The sequence below is a fragment of the Rhinatrema bivittatum genome, chromosome 6 (assembly GCF_901001135.1).
Source record: "Rhinatrema bivittatum chromosome 6, aRhiBiv1.1, whole genome shotgun sequence".
NCBI lineage: Eukaryota > Metazoa > Chordata > Amphibia > Gymnophiona > Rhinatrematidae > Rhinatrema > Rhinatrema bivittatum.
The window spans coordinates 242,516,135-242,530,155 of NC_042620.1; the positions used below are offsets into that span (position 1 = coordinate 242,516,135).

At 42.2% G+C, this 14,021-nt stretch overlaps 1 protein-coding gene across 3 annotated transcripts in view; it reads right to left on the reverse strand.

Moving 5' to 3' along the window:
* IL13RA1 (interleukin 13 receptor subunit alpha 1) overlaps positions 1-14,021 on the reverse strand; it is a 160,801-nt gene that overhangs the window by 32,071 nt on the left and 114,709 nt on the right. For 2 of the 3 annotated variants that reach the window (XM_029606687.1, XM_029606689.1), the window contains one exon: positions 8,414-10,767. The exons of the other annotated variant lie outside the window; for it this stretch is intronic. In XM_029606687.1, the coding sequence (XP_029462547.1) occupies positions 10,654-10,767 (114 nt within the window). In that variant the 3' untranslated portion in view covers positions 8,414-10,653. Of the gene's footprint in view, positions 1-8,413; positions 10,768-14,021 lie in introns of those variants that run through there. 3 annotated transcript variants of the gene reach the window in all.

The window sequence follows — 14,021 nt, forward strand, 5'->3', positions numbered from 1 at the left end:
GAAATGATAATTGGAATGGTATGAAAAAAATAAAGGAGTCTGGGTAGGATATTCATTTTAATGATAGCAACACGTCCCAGCCATGAATATTGCTCTCTATCCCACTTTAATAAGTCTGTCCGTATATTTTGTAACAGCGGTATGTAATTGAGTCGGAACAAGTCACTCACATCTGCTCCAATATGGACCCCTAAGTATTTGAGGGATTTATGGGCAATTTTAAAGGGATAATGCTTCACCAATTCCAGAAGGACATCCTGACCTGCAGTTACATTTAGCAACTCTGTTTTATCCATGTTTATTTTAAAACCTGAAACTGCACTAAATTCTTGTATCTCTTCCACAACCTCTCCAATCGATGCCCTGGGGTTAGTGTCAATAGGATGTCATCTGCAAAAAGATATTTTCTAAGATGTATGTCCCATGGGAATTCCTGTAATATAATCAGAAGTCCGTATCCTTGTGGTAAAGGGTTCCAGGAATAAGGCGAATAACAGGGGGGATAGGGGGCATCTCTGCCTAGTTCCTCTCTGTACCTGAAAAAGATCCCCATATCCACCATTAACTTTTATCCTGGCTCCGGGGTCTTGGTATAAGCACTGAACCCAATGTAAAAAACTAGGTCCAAGTGACATCCGTGCTAAGGTTGTAAACAAGAAGTCCCAATGAACAAGGTCAAAGGCCTTCTCGGCATCAATGGCCAATAACACTAGGGGGACCTTCGTCTTTTTTGCCCACCATATGGCATCTGAGACTTTCCTAACATTATCTGCTGCCATTCTATGCGGAATAAAGCCCACCTGATCACTGTGGACTAACTGAGGGAGAAAGGTGTTAAGTCTGGCTGCTAAAATTTTGGCTAAAATTTTTAAATCCACGTTAAGCAAGGAAATGGGCCGATAGGACCCGCATTGAGTTGGATCCCTCCCAGGTTTCACCAGAACAGTTACTCCAGCCACATTAGTATGCAAAGGTAATGAGTCCCCCTCATGTAGCCCATTAAAGAAGTCTATGAGGGGCCCCACCAACTGTGCGCTGTACTTCTTATAGTAACCCCCCGAGAAGCCATCTAGGCCTGGAAAGTTTCCAGTCTTAAGGTCTTTGATAGCTGCTTGCACTTCGATATTATGAATTGGACTATCCAGGAAATGTTGTTGGGAAGTAGTTAAAGTGGGTAAGGAAATTGGACTGCAAATACCGGTCAATGTTGTCTGGTGTAATGTTCTGATCCTTGCTATACATTCGGGAGTAGAACCTGGTGAAACACTCCCGTATGTCCTTTGTGGTAGTCAATATTTGGCCTTGTTGGTCCTTGATCTTAGCAATATTATGTTACATATACAACAAAATGGTGTGTATACTCAGTGCAACCCCAGTGAATGCCATCATTTGTCATTGAAGAACCGAAGAAAGGAGAGGACCCGAGAAGAGGAGCTCCCCGGTTTGCGCTCCGAGGCCTGGGCCGAGGCCCAGCATTGGAACCCAGCCTCCAGGTTGAGTAACAGTATTGGGCCTGGGTCCAGGCTGAGGTCCTGGTGTCGAGACCCGGCCTCCGGGCTAGGCATTGTGGAGTCGGGCTCCGGCCTAGGCTGAAGCATTGGTCTTGTGTAAGGCGAGGCTGCGACGACCTACCACAGCCTCGGTCTACACAAATCCAAGGCTTCAGCCTAGATCTAACCAGCAAATCCCCACCGGACCGGGTAAGCAGGGGCAGGGGGGAATCCTGGCCCTGGCATTTTTCCAGGAGGGTGTGAGAGAGGCCTAATTTTAATTTTTAGGCCTTTTTTTTTATTGTTTGATTTGGTTTTTTTCACATGAATGAAACAAATCAAACAATCCACAAACTGAAATTTGTGAGGGAAAAAACTCATGAAAATGAACTGAAAATGAAAACAAATTTTTTTCCCCTACTCATCCCTATTAAAGCACTGAATAAAGTACTTGTATTGTTCTTGCATTGATGTGGAAGATGGGGATTGGAGAAGGTGAAGAAATCCCAGGATCTGTGTTATAAAACACCTAACTTTGGCAGCGTTGATATTCTGCCTGTTTTTCACAGAGGGAAATATAGGGGTGGGAAGAAGGATTTCTGAGATGTTGGATTGGATGGGTAAAATAACATCATAAAAATTAAAATCGAAAGGGTAGGGGGTGGAGCCAAGATGGCGACCAGAGAGGTAACGCTGTGAATCTGCTCCCGGGATTTCGTTACAATAACTCTTTTCCACGGTAATAAAATGCCTTCAAAAAGAAAAGGAAAGCCAAGGACTTACCCCTTTACCCCTGTGCAGACCATGGGACAGAAAACCATCGTACAGTGTATCGAAGATGCAGCGAAGAAGGAGCTGAGATGTCCGGCTGTTGGGTCACAGGGAGGAGACTGTGACCCGACCTCGGAAGAACTATCACTCAGCCCGCTTGACATCCGTTTGCCTCCAGCTGAGTGGGGAACATCGTTGCCGCGTTTGGTTCCGGGCCCCGACGGGGAACTCCGAGACCTCGAACAGAGGGGGTGGCACCGATGGGAACCCCCGCACCTTCTGAAAACATCGGAGAGATGACAACTGGTGAAAGTCTGAGGCCAGGAGAGATGGAGGGGGTAAGCTCAGACTCACTTAATCTAAGTGTAATCACCCCAAAACCGGAGGTTGTAATGTTAGACTCGTTGTGGAGTCTAACCTCGGCATTAGCAAAGACAGTTTCAAATTGCTCAATGAAGATAAATTCTGTCTCCCAACAGTTGGAAGTTTTAAATAATAACTTTGAGGGACACAGAATGGAGACTTCAGAGAAAATAACAAATTTGGAAAACGACGTGAAAAAACTAAAAGAAGTTCAAGTGAACATAATCCAAGATTGTGGGGCAGTAAATAGGAGGATTGAGAACATTGAAAACTCCTTAAGGCACTTAAATCTTAGGGTAATAAATTTTCCAAGGGTGGTCGGAGAAATCCCTAAAATTACCTTAAATTGTTACCTAGTGGAAATATTGGAAACAGCTCCGGAGAAGATCCCCCCCTTTAAAGAAAGTTTATTTCTTGCCAATTCGGAAACCACAGCCAAGCCAACAAATACCACAGAATATACTGGAAAATTTAACAGATTTTCTTGAGTCCTCAGGTTACGAGATAGTTGAAAGAACAACATTGTTAATTTCATTTTTTAATGAAGTTGATCAAGGAGTAATCATGAGGGCATATTTCAAGAAGATCAAGGAAACTTTTATGGGATCTTGGAAGAATTTTTCCAGATTTTACAAAAGTAACTCAAAACAGATTTTACAAAAGTAACTCAAAACAGACGAAAAAACTTTTTGGCTCTGAAATCAGATGTGTTAGCTATGGGAGCATCTTACATATTACAATTCCCATGTAAATGTGTGGTGAAATTTGAGAATAACAGCTATATATTTTACCACCCCGAGCAACTGAAAAACTTTGTTGAAGCAAAAAGAATTCTACCTTCCTAAGTAGTAGTTAAGATGTCTTATATTTAATTGCTGTATCCTCTGGAAACCAAAGATTTTGGATAATTATATTTGTATTTCCTTTATATTCTCCTTTAATTTGAATTGCTCTACCCCACAATATAATAGGGGTCTAATATGATGTAAAGTGCTTAGGAAGAATATATTGTGGTTTATTATTATTTGGTTAAGATAAAAGGATTACTTTGTACTAAACACGATACATGTTATTGCAAACAAAGTTTTAAATGCTTTGTAATTATGTTTAAAAAATGCAATAAAAAAAAAAATCAAAAGGGTAAATAAGTTCTGAGATCTGATAGTATGAAGAAGTTAATCTTTACATTCTACTTATGGATAAACAGTAAGGGGTTGATTTAAAAGGAGCGTGTGTGCGTCCACGTGCATGTGGTTCCTGGCACGCGCACAAAGATGCGCGCGCATGTGAGGGCAGCCCGTAACTTACGCACGCAGGGGGGAATTTTACAAAGCACCACGCGGCGACATAATCGGATCTCCCCATGTTCCCTCCCAGTCCGCTCCAATTAAGGAGCGGACTGGGAGGGAACTTTCCTATACCTAACTCCATCCTTCCTCCCTCATTCCCTCTCTTCCCTGCCCCCTAAATCTACTGTAACTAGCCTTAATTGTTCTGTTTTAATACTTACTGCTCCTCTGGAACAGAAATAATCTGCTCGTGCCAGCCGGCTGCTGGTGTGTGCTTCCCTGAGATAGCAGGGAAGGGCACTGTCCTGCCCCCCCCCCAACTCCATCCAGATCACACCTCCCAGACCCTCCTTTTTCCTGGGCCGGCACTTCTGTGCATACTGGGATTTAAACGCATGGCCGGGCCTGTTGTAAAATGCGCACGGAACACTCACAGCCCGGCCACGCGTGTAAATTCTGAAATTTATGTATGTAGCCCTTTTAAAATCCGGGCTTAAGGATCCAAGTTTTTGCTCATTAGGAGAACAACATGGTGCTTAGGATGACATCATAGAATCTACATGGGCTTAATAACCCAATAAAGAGGAAAAAGTTACTATGGCAATTAAAGAAATCAGATATAACATTGGTCTTTCGCAAGAATTGCACTTATCCCCAGCATAATATTTAAAGCTTAAAGAAAGCTGGGACTTTCATAAAGACAAACAAGAGAGGAATAGCAATTCTATTCACAAAACAATTTGCAAAGAAGTTATACACCTTATCCTGAAAGGAGACCTGAATAATAACACCATAACACTAGGAAACAAATATGCACCTAATGAGAATGCAGCCTATTTTTTCTCAACAGTTTTTCAGACTTCTGAAATTGCATGCACACAATTCAGTTTGTTTAAGGAGCGATCATAGTTGTATACATTTGTCTACTGATAGATCTGAAAGTAGAGTCTTAAATACATCTGGCACAAAATCATTACAATTTCATTTATAAACATTAGGACTTTTGTGATACGTGGAGTTTACTCAGTACAGCACATAAGAGCAAGATAGTTTATGAACAATTTTTTAATCTATTGATGTCTGGATTATATCTAGTGAATTAGAACATATGTTACTATGGCTGTTGTCCAGAATATAGGACCCACTCACAGTCCCAGAGCCATTCTTATCTTCCTGGACCTCTAATTCTTCCTGCATGTACACACCATGTGTTGACCACTGGGGTGCTGGGGTTCTGTTGGCAGGGAGGAAGACAAGCCTCCAGGGCCCTAGGTTCATGAGGATCGGGATGTCTACACAGTGTCTCCAGTCCTACAATTTCCACTTGATCTATCTCACAATGATGCTGTAGTGTTGTGCTGGCCTGTGATCCACCAGGGGGCACTATAGTTGGCTTCGATTCTGTGCAGGAGATTTGTAAGGATTAGTGTGTATGGCAGTACTGTGGTCAGCAAGGGGAGTCAATTGGTCATGCTCTGAGCTACCTTGCCTTTTCTAACCCAGGGTACCTTCCATAGTACCCTCTCCGGTTGCCTACAATTTTGGTAACCAGCTTTACCCTCATAAGGTTTAAAGGATGAGATTTGCCACCATATAATTATTAACGCTTTAATAACATAACTTTTCCTATTCATAAAATAGCCAACTCAAATATAACAGCACACAGCTCTATTTCCCAATTCCTTAAACTGCCAACAAGACTAAGGTTAAACTCAAAATTACAGGGCCTGTGGGATTGAACCTTAGTTAGCCTCAGTGCAGGGTTCAACATCTCTTAGAGCCTAAGACACCGTTAACACCAAGAATAACTATTTAAGACAATTATAGATAGATTCCATTAGCTTAACCACAGCAGTCATGGTTTTGGTGATGACTCACTAGTATAGATTCTCTGGGTTTTACTTGCAGATGGTTCTTCTCTAGTAGGGAAAAACAGCTATTAATTTTATCTTTAGACCAGGCTTCTTCAGGTCAGAACTCAGTCTCTCAAACTAAAAATTACCCCTAAACCTTCCTACAGCCACTAAGCCTCACCCAGTCCCTATACTTAAAGAATTCAGTAAAGTCTAATTAGTCTACTTTAGAACAAGAACTCAACTTCTATACCTTAATTGTCCAATTTGTTCAGCTTCAGATTTCTTAGCCCTTAGGTTTGCTTTGCACTAGCACACTGGGCCAGGGTTCAGGGATTATTTATTTATTTATACCAAGCCAATTAACTAAGAGCTTTTGGTGGTTACAAGAAGTCTGGAGCAATACTCTTGAACCAGACAGTTTCTCTAAGCAGACAATACTTCTCTGTTAGCTACATCCACTCTGGAGCAGTATTCTTGAACCAAACCTGAAGTTTCTCTCAGCTGATGATTACTCAAGAGTAAGGAGCCAAGGACAGTGTAATAACCCTTACTAAGGGAGCCAAAAATCCAACAGTTATGAACCTCCCAATGTTACTCAGCCCAGCTTAATAGCACTGTTTCTTTGCTTTAAGTCTGTCCTGTCAAATCACTTGTGCATGGGTCACTTTGGTTTTTCCATAGTCAGTCTTCCAGCAATAGCTAAGACAGTCTCTTCCTGTGTAATTATGGTATTTAACTTAACTTTTAGTGGTGATTTGTCATTGATATGTTTGAACTTGGTTTGTGGGTCCTTGGGTCATGGAGAGAGCTGACTCCACCCACAGGGAGGAGCCCTGTGGGGACTCTCCATGACAGGCAGAGTCTCAGCAGTGATGGACACAGGAATCAGAGAATATTTTTTATACAGCAAAGAGAAACCCGAGGAGCGGGTTTGTAAACTCAGTCCTGGAGTAGGAAGACCTGGGATGGATTTTCCGGTAGTGGTCCACTACCTCTCTGAAACTGCTTGCCTCCAGCTGTATGCCGTTCTACCTTTATATTTATAAAACAGTGACTTTTAAAAAAATAATTTATTGAAATTTTCAAAATACAAAGCAAATACTTTCGCATAGAAACAGCAAAAGAGAGATATACTAATTATACAAATTTTGAGTATAATCAACAAACAAAAACACATCTTCCTCTCTCTTTAAAGACCAACAATTGAGAGGGGGAATCAGAGATTAAGAGGAGTGAAAAGGAACAGAATGAATTCTGTATATACACAATACATGGCGAGTAATTACAACTCAGTTTATAACTTGGGCCGGTACAGTACAGTGCGCTCTGGAGCGCACTGTTAACCCGCGTTTGGACGTGTGTTTTCAACGTGGTAGCTTTACCCCTTATTTAGTAAAGGGTAATAGCGCGTCGAAAACGCACGTCCAACCCCCCTGAAACTAATAGCGCCCGCAACATCCCGCGCGATTCACCAAGTAAAATGTGCAGCCAAGCCACACATTTTACTTTCAGAAATTAGCGCCTACCCAAAGGTAGGCATTAATTTCTGCCGGCACTGGGAAAGTTAACAGAAAAGCAGTAAAGACTGCTTTTCTGTACACCCTCTGACTTAATATCATGGCGATATTAAGTCGGAGGTCCCATAGTAAAAAAATAATATAAATAAAAAAAAATTTTTTAAATGGGCCCACGGCTCGAAAACCGGACGCTCAATTTTGCCGGCGTCCGGTTTCCGAACCCGTGGGTCAGTGGGTTTGAGAACAGATGCCGGCAAAATTGAGCGTCAGCTGTCAAACTCGCTGACAGCTGCCGCTCCTATCAAAAAAGAGGCGCTAGGGACACACTAGTGTCCCTAGCGCCTTTTTTTTACCGCAGGCCCTCATTTAAATACTGAATTGCGGGCATAGGAGAGCAGGCACTTGCCCACTCTCCCACGACTTTTACTGAATCGGTCTGATAGATGGCTAAGGGTTGCATGCAAAACATCCCTCTAGCAATAAAACTCCTTTAACTGTTCAGGAGCAAAAAAAATCAAAAGTGTTCACATTTAATTTCACAACAAATTTACTAGGATAAAGTAGAAGAAACGAAGCTCCAAGAGCTAAAGCTTCTAGGTGTATTCGAAGAAAAGCTTTACGTTGGACTTGTGTAACCTTAGCTAAGTCAGGATATACCCTAACTTGAGCACCCAAAAAACTAGCATTACAATTTTGAAAATAAGACTTCATCACAAAACTTAGTGCCTGAACATATGAAAAGGTGACAAGCAATGTGGACCATTCAGAAACTTCATAAGTAGTGTTTTCCCAAATAGGAGGACAAATTATCTAAATCTAGGCAGCTTGATGATGATCCAATTGACTGGAATTAGGTTTGTAAGGGAGAAAAACCACTTACACTTTATTAAGATTGGGAATTTTAACAGCTGGAATTCTCAAAATATCCATAAAATACTTCCTAAGCGTTAATTGGCAATAGCTCTCCCACAACTTTAGGAAAATTGGTAAATCTCAGATTCGAGCATCTAAGTTGATTTTCTATACCTTCCAACCTTCTAGATAAAGAAGAGTGTTTTCGGATAATCAAAGTGTTAAATGTTTGTACCTCCTTAACTTTCTCTCTCCGAGCTCAAATTCTTTGAATGTTCCTGCAAAATTCTCTGGTGTCCTATTTCAAGCCTCAAGCTGAGGGTAATAATCAAAAGGACTGGGACAGATTTGCAATCAAGTCCCAAAGCGAATCTAATGTAACCACTGCCAGTTTAACAGTACGCTCACCGTCTGGAGCAGCATGTACTGCCTGCAACCTCCCCTCTGATGGCAAATCTGGGTCAAAGTCACCTTCAGTGATTCTCAACTCTGAAATAGAATCCCACTCTGGGGATGGCTCGGAGATCGTTTCCCCCCTCAGAGGGGGAGCAGCTGTGAAGTCAACACGAGCCCTGACCTAGTCGCCTTCTTCTGAAGACTAGCAGACAGTGGCGGTTGGATATCCAGCGGGTTAAGGGAAACCTCCCTGGGCAGAGCCAGGACTCCTCTCCCCGTCCCGCCAACGGGGCTCAATGCCCGCAATTATGGAGTAGAGGAAGCATATTCAAGGATGGATCACTGGTCCGGCAGGAGCGAGGGCTCAGAAGGGAAAGCACTCCCTTCCTCTTGTGCAGCATAATCACAGAGGCAAACGAATTGAGGAAATTGAGAAGCAGCAGCTGAAAATGACCGATCAAGCTGCCATCTTGGAGTTACCCAATATTTTGTGACTCTTCAAAGTGGATTACATTCAGGTACTGTAGGTATTTCCCTATTGCCAGAGGACTTACAATCTGAAAGAGGTCATTTACTAAAGGTTTTTCTCATTTTGTTCTATGGGAAAAATGCTTAGTAAATAGGACTCAAAGTTTGTACCAGAGTTTGACTTAGTCAAAGGCACAAGGCGCATAAATGGGTTTTGAGCCCTGGCTTCCCTGTAGCCTGCTGCTCTAACCCTTTGGCTACTCCTCCATTCCAAAACTGGCAAAAGGCCACAGGTAAGAAGCGACCATGGATTTTGTCCCACTTCAGACTGTTTGAAAACTGGCCCCAAAAGTGAACTAACATGTCAACTACACTACTGTGGGGATGGGTATGGGGAGTGTCCTATTTTCACCTTCCAAGAGCTGGAAACAGTATAATCCAGAAATATCCCTATACCTAGAGTGATGTATACTGCTGGTGAGAGGAGTCAGAAAGATCCTTGTAGTTTTGGAGAGAACCTTGAGTTACAGTTGCCTGGAGGTAGTGGAGAAAGAAGCTTCATCTAGGTATAGATCTTCTATCTGAACTCATATCTAATACTGGTTTCAGATTGGTGCTGGAACCAGTTACCATAGTTGGCAGGGACAGATTCTGTGCTATTAGCAAGGCTTAACAAATTGTAGCATCTTTGTGAAGAGGTAGTGATTGAGGACTCTGGAGATAGGAAAAACATTCTTACCTATTGCAATAAGTAAACTCCCAATGAGCTTGTTAAGTAGAAACACTTAACGGGATGGGACTGAATCCTCTATCACTATTCAGATATGGAATGAAAGTGTTATTGTGATGGCTGATGTAGGGATATTGGGGGGGGGGGGGGGGGGGGGGAGTCAGAACACAGGTAGCTGCAACTGCAGACTTGTGCTCTAACCCAAAAGGGGCTGATTTCAATTGAGCTCAAATCCCAAAAGAAATAGAAGGAAAGCACAAAGCCAAAAAGCATCTTATTAGTCCCCCAATTGATTTTTGGGTGGGGGAAGAGTAGACTTGCATGCAACTCCCATTTTTATTTCCTATAGGACCATGGTAAAAGAAATGAGGAGAAAAATGAATAAGGCTTCCAATGCTTCATAAGGTTATCTATCCTTCAAGACAATAGTCATCACTTATAATTCCAGTAATATTATATTACAACTAATACACCACTACTACATAAGGCACTGTACATGTGTAAGGAACCGTAGCAAGACAGTGTGGTGCAAAATGAACAAGATATACAAAGTTGCAAAAAGTAAAGGACACACACATTCAAAATTGTGTGCAGTTCCCTCCATACAACCAAACAAAAATTACTTTACAAATCTAAACATGAATTGGAATAGTCTCTTTCAGCATCCTTGGTTTCTTCTGTGCAAAATACGAGGTGTAACGTAGATTTTCAGATGGTGCTTTTCCTCTTCGCCCAGCAGATCAACAACATATAACTTACAAGGCCATGTGCTCTCTCCATATAAAAATATCCACCAGGAACAAGTCAATTTATCAGAGAGTTTGAGTTTAGCTTCAGAAGTCATTTCATGTAAACAAATGCATAAGAATAGCAGTCTTTTCCTCTTCATCACATGGAAGAGAAAAAAAAAAAACCCAGCCTTCAGTTACACTTATTTTCCAATGAGGAGTGCTCTGGTTTCTCTATCAAAATTAGATAACATGTTTCTTCCTTGACTGGCTTGGGGGAGACGCTTGCTTGACTGTTCTTTATCCACTGTCAGGAAAGAGAGACATTTTTTTTTTTAATCAATATATTTTTATAGAGTACTTTTAAAAAGCAAATATATGGTAAAAACTGTAACAATAAAATGCAGAGCAAGAACAAGGCAATGGCCTTATCTTAGGGAAGATAAGGCCATTGCAGAAAGACTAAATGAATTCTTTGCTTCCGTGTTTACTAGTGAGGATGTTGGGGAGATACCAGTTCCGGAGTTTGTTTTCAGGGGTGATGAGTCAGACGAACTGAACGAAATCACTGAACGAAATCACTGTCAACCTGGAAGATGTAGTAGGCCAGATTGACAAACTAAAGAGTAGCAAGTCACCTGGACCGGATGGTATGCATCCCAGGGTACTAAAGGAACTCAAAAATGAAATTTCTGACCTATTAGTTAAAATTTGTAACCTATCATTAAAATCATCCATTGTACCTGAAGACTGGAGGGTGGCCAATGTAACCCCAATATTTAAAAAAGGCTCCAGGGGTGATCCGGGTAACTATAGACCAGTGAGCCTAACTTCAGTGCCGGGAAAAATAGTGGAAACTATCCTCAAGATCAAAATTGTAGAGCATATAGAAAGACATGATTTAATGGGACACAGTCAACATGGATTTACCCAAGGGAAGTCTTGCCTAACAAACCTGCTTCATTTTTTTGAAGGGGTTAATAAACATGTGGATAAAGGTGAACCGGTAGATGTAGTGTATTTGGATTTTCAGAAGGCGTTTGACAAAGTCCCTCATGAGAGGCTTCTACGAAAACTAAAAAGTCATGGGATAGGAGGCGATGTCCTTTCGTGGATTACAAACTGGTTAAAAGACAGGAAACAGAGAGTAGGACTAAATGGTCAATTTTCTCAGTGGAAAAGGGTAAACAGTGGAGTGCCTCAGGGATCTGTACTTGGACCGGTGCTTTTCAATATATATATCAATGATCTGGAAAGGAATACGATGAGTGACGTTATCAAATTTGCAGATGATACAAAATTATTCAGAGTAGTTAAATCACAAGCAGACTGTGATACATTACAGGAGGACCTTGCAAGACTGGAAGATTGGGCATCCAAATGGCAGATGAAATTTAATGTGGACAAGTGCAAGGTGTTGCATATAGGGAAAAATAACCCTAGCTGTAGTTACACGATGTTAGGTTCCATATTAGGAGCTACCACCCAAGAAAGAGATCTAGGCGTCATAGTAGATAATACATTGAAATCGTCAGCTCAGTGTGCTGCAGCAGTCAAAAAAGCAAATAAAATGTTAGGAATTATTAGGAAGGGAATGGTTAATAAAACGGAAAATGTCATAATGCCTCTATATCGCTCCATGGTGAGACCACACCTTGAATACTGTGTACAATTCTGGTCGCCGTATCTCAAAAAAGATATAGTTGCAATGGAGAAGGTACAGAGAAGGGCAACCAAAATGATAAAGGGGATGGAACAGCTCCCCTATGAGGAAAGGCTGAAGAGGTTAGGGCTGTTCAGCTTGGAGAAGAGACGGCTGAGGGGGGATATCATAGAGGTCTTTAAGATCATGAGAGGTCTTGAACGAGTAGATGTGACTCGGTTATTTACACTTTCGAATAATAGAAGGACTAGGGGGCATTCCATGAAGTTAGCAAGTAGCACATTTAAGACTAATCGGAGAAAATTCTTTTTCACTCAACGCACAATAAATCTCTGGAATTTGTTGCCAGAGGATGTGGTTAGTGCAGTTAGTGTAGCTGGGTTCAAAAAAGGTTTGGATAAGTTCTTGGAAGAGAAGTCCATTAACTGCTATTAATCAAGTTTACTTAGGGAATAGTCACTGCTATTAATTGCATCAGTAGCATGGGATCTTCTAGGTGTTTGGGTAATTGCCAGGTTCTTGTGGCCTGGTTTGGCCTCTGTTGGAAACAGGATGCTGGGCTTGATGGACCCTTGGTCTGACCCAGCATGGCAATTTCTTATGTTCTTATGTTCTTATGTTCAAGATATGATTTATGGATAGATAATCTTCAAACTCAGTACCTATGGGGGGGGGGGGGAAAGAGTGGGAAGATAAGAGTAAAGACAGTAAGGGATAAAGGGTAAGGGAGAAAGAGATGCAGAGGGAGAAAGGTCACCAGTTTACAGAGGGAGGAAGTTAGAGATAGTAAAGGAGGGAGGCACGGGAGGCTGGACAGACTCTGCCACTGTTATGAAATATCAACAGAACACTTTCAGAACTTTCAAGCCAGCTGTCCTCAATCTTGTGATGCATGAGAGATCAGCACAGCCAGCCTATTTTGAAAATGCTCCCTACTCCTTCAGCATTTATAAGTATTCAGGGGTGTGGGTGTGGGTGTCTGTCTTGAGGTAGTAAGCAGAAGCACCGGAAGAGGGGTGGATGAGAGGGCATCAGAAACCGAGGCTGGTAAGAGCAAGTCCCAGCCAGCGCAGACATGCCCACGCCCTCCTCACTATACTGGGCAGTCCTACCTTCATGACAAAGCTCCTGGCAGAAACAGCAGTTCCCTGCGGCCCACAGCTGCAGATCTGGGAAGTGCCAGTACAGCAAAGCTTGAGGTGCTCTCTGCCGGCCCCCCCCCCCCCCCCCGCTTCATGCAGGACAAGGAAGGCATCCGCCAATGCTGTGCAAGGCAGGGATGGAGCTGCCCTTTCCTGGTACTGGAATCAATGCTTCTGATTCAGTTAGTCCCTGCCCCATCTGAAGGTAGTGTAATGCTCACTCCATAGGACCCCCCCTTTCACCCCCTTCCCCACAAGTAACATGATCTTGATTTGAGAGAGACTCCAAAGGGAAGAAGGATAAGAGTAAGAGATCCCGAGAGAGGGGAAGTAACAGCTTAGAAAGACAGTAAGAGTAGAAGGGAGACAGTAAGGAAGGAAGGGTAAGTTTAAATGCCTAGTATTGGCTTTTAAGACATTACATGGAATCGGTCCACCCCCCACCTTAGAAGCTGGATTCAGAGGTTTAAAAGTGAGCGGGAACTGAGATCTAATTTAAAAATCACAGCTTCAATTGCCCTCAGTGAAAACATTTAAGCAAGTTTGTTTGCAGAATAGGGCCTTCTCCACAGCAATTCCAAAGTTATGAAACAAACTCCTATGCTTTGAGAGGAGAAAGAGATATGCTGAAATTTTGAAAAGGGTTGAAAACTTGGCTCATGAATAATAAGGATTAAGGCAGGATTTATGCAGGACTGATCAGTAAGGGAGTAAGCAAGCAGGTATATGTGAGATTGGGAGAGTTATTTTTTAGTA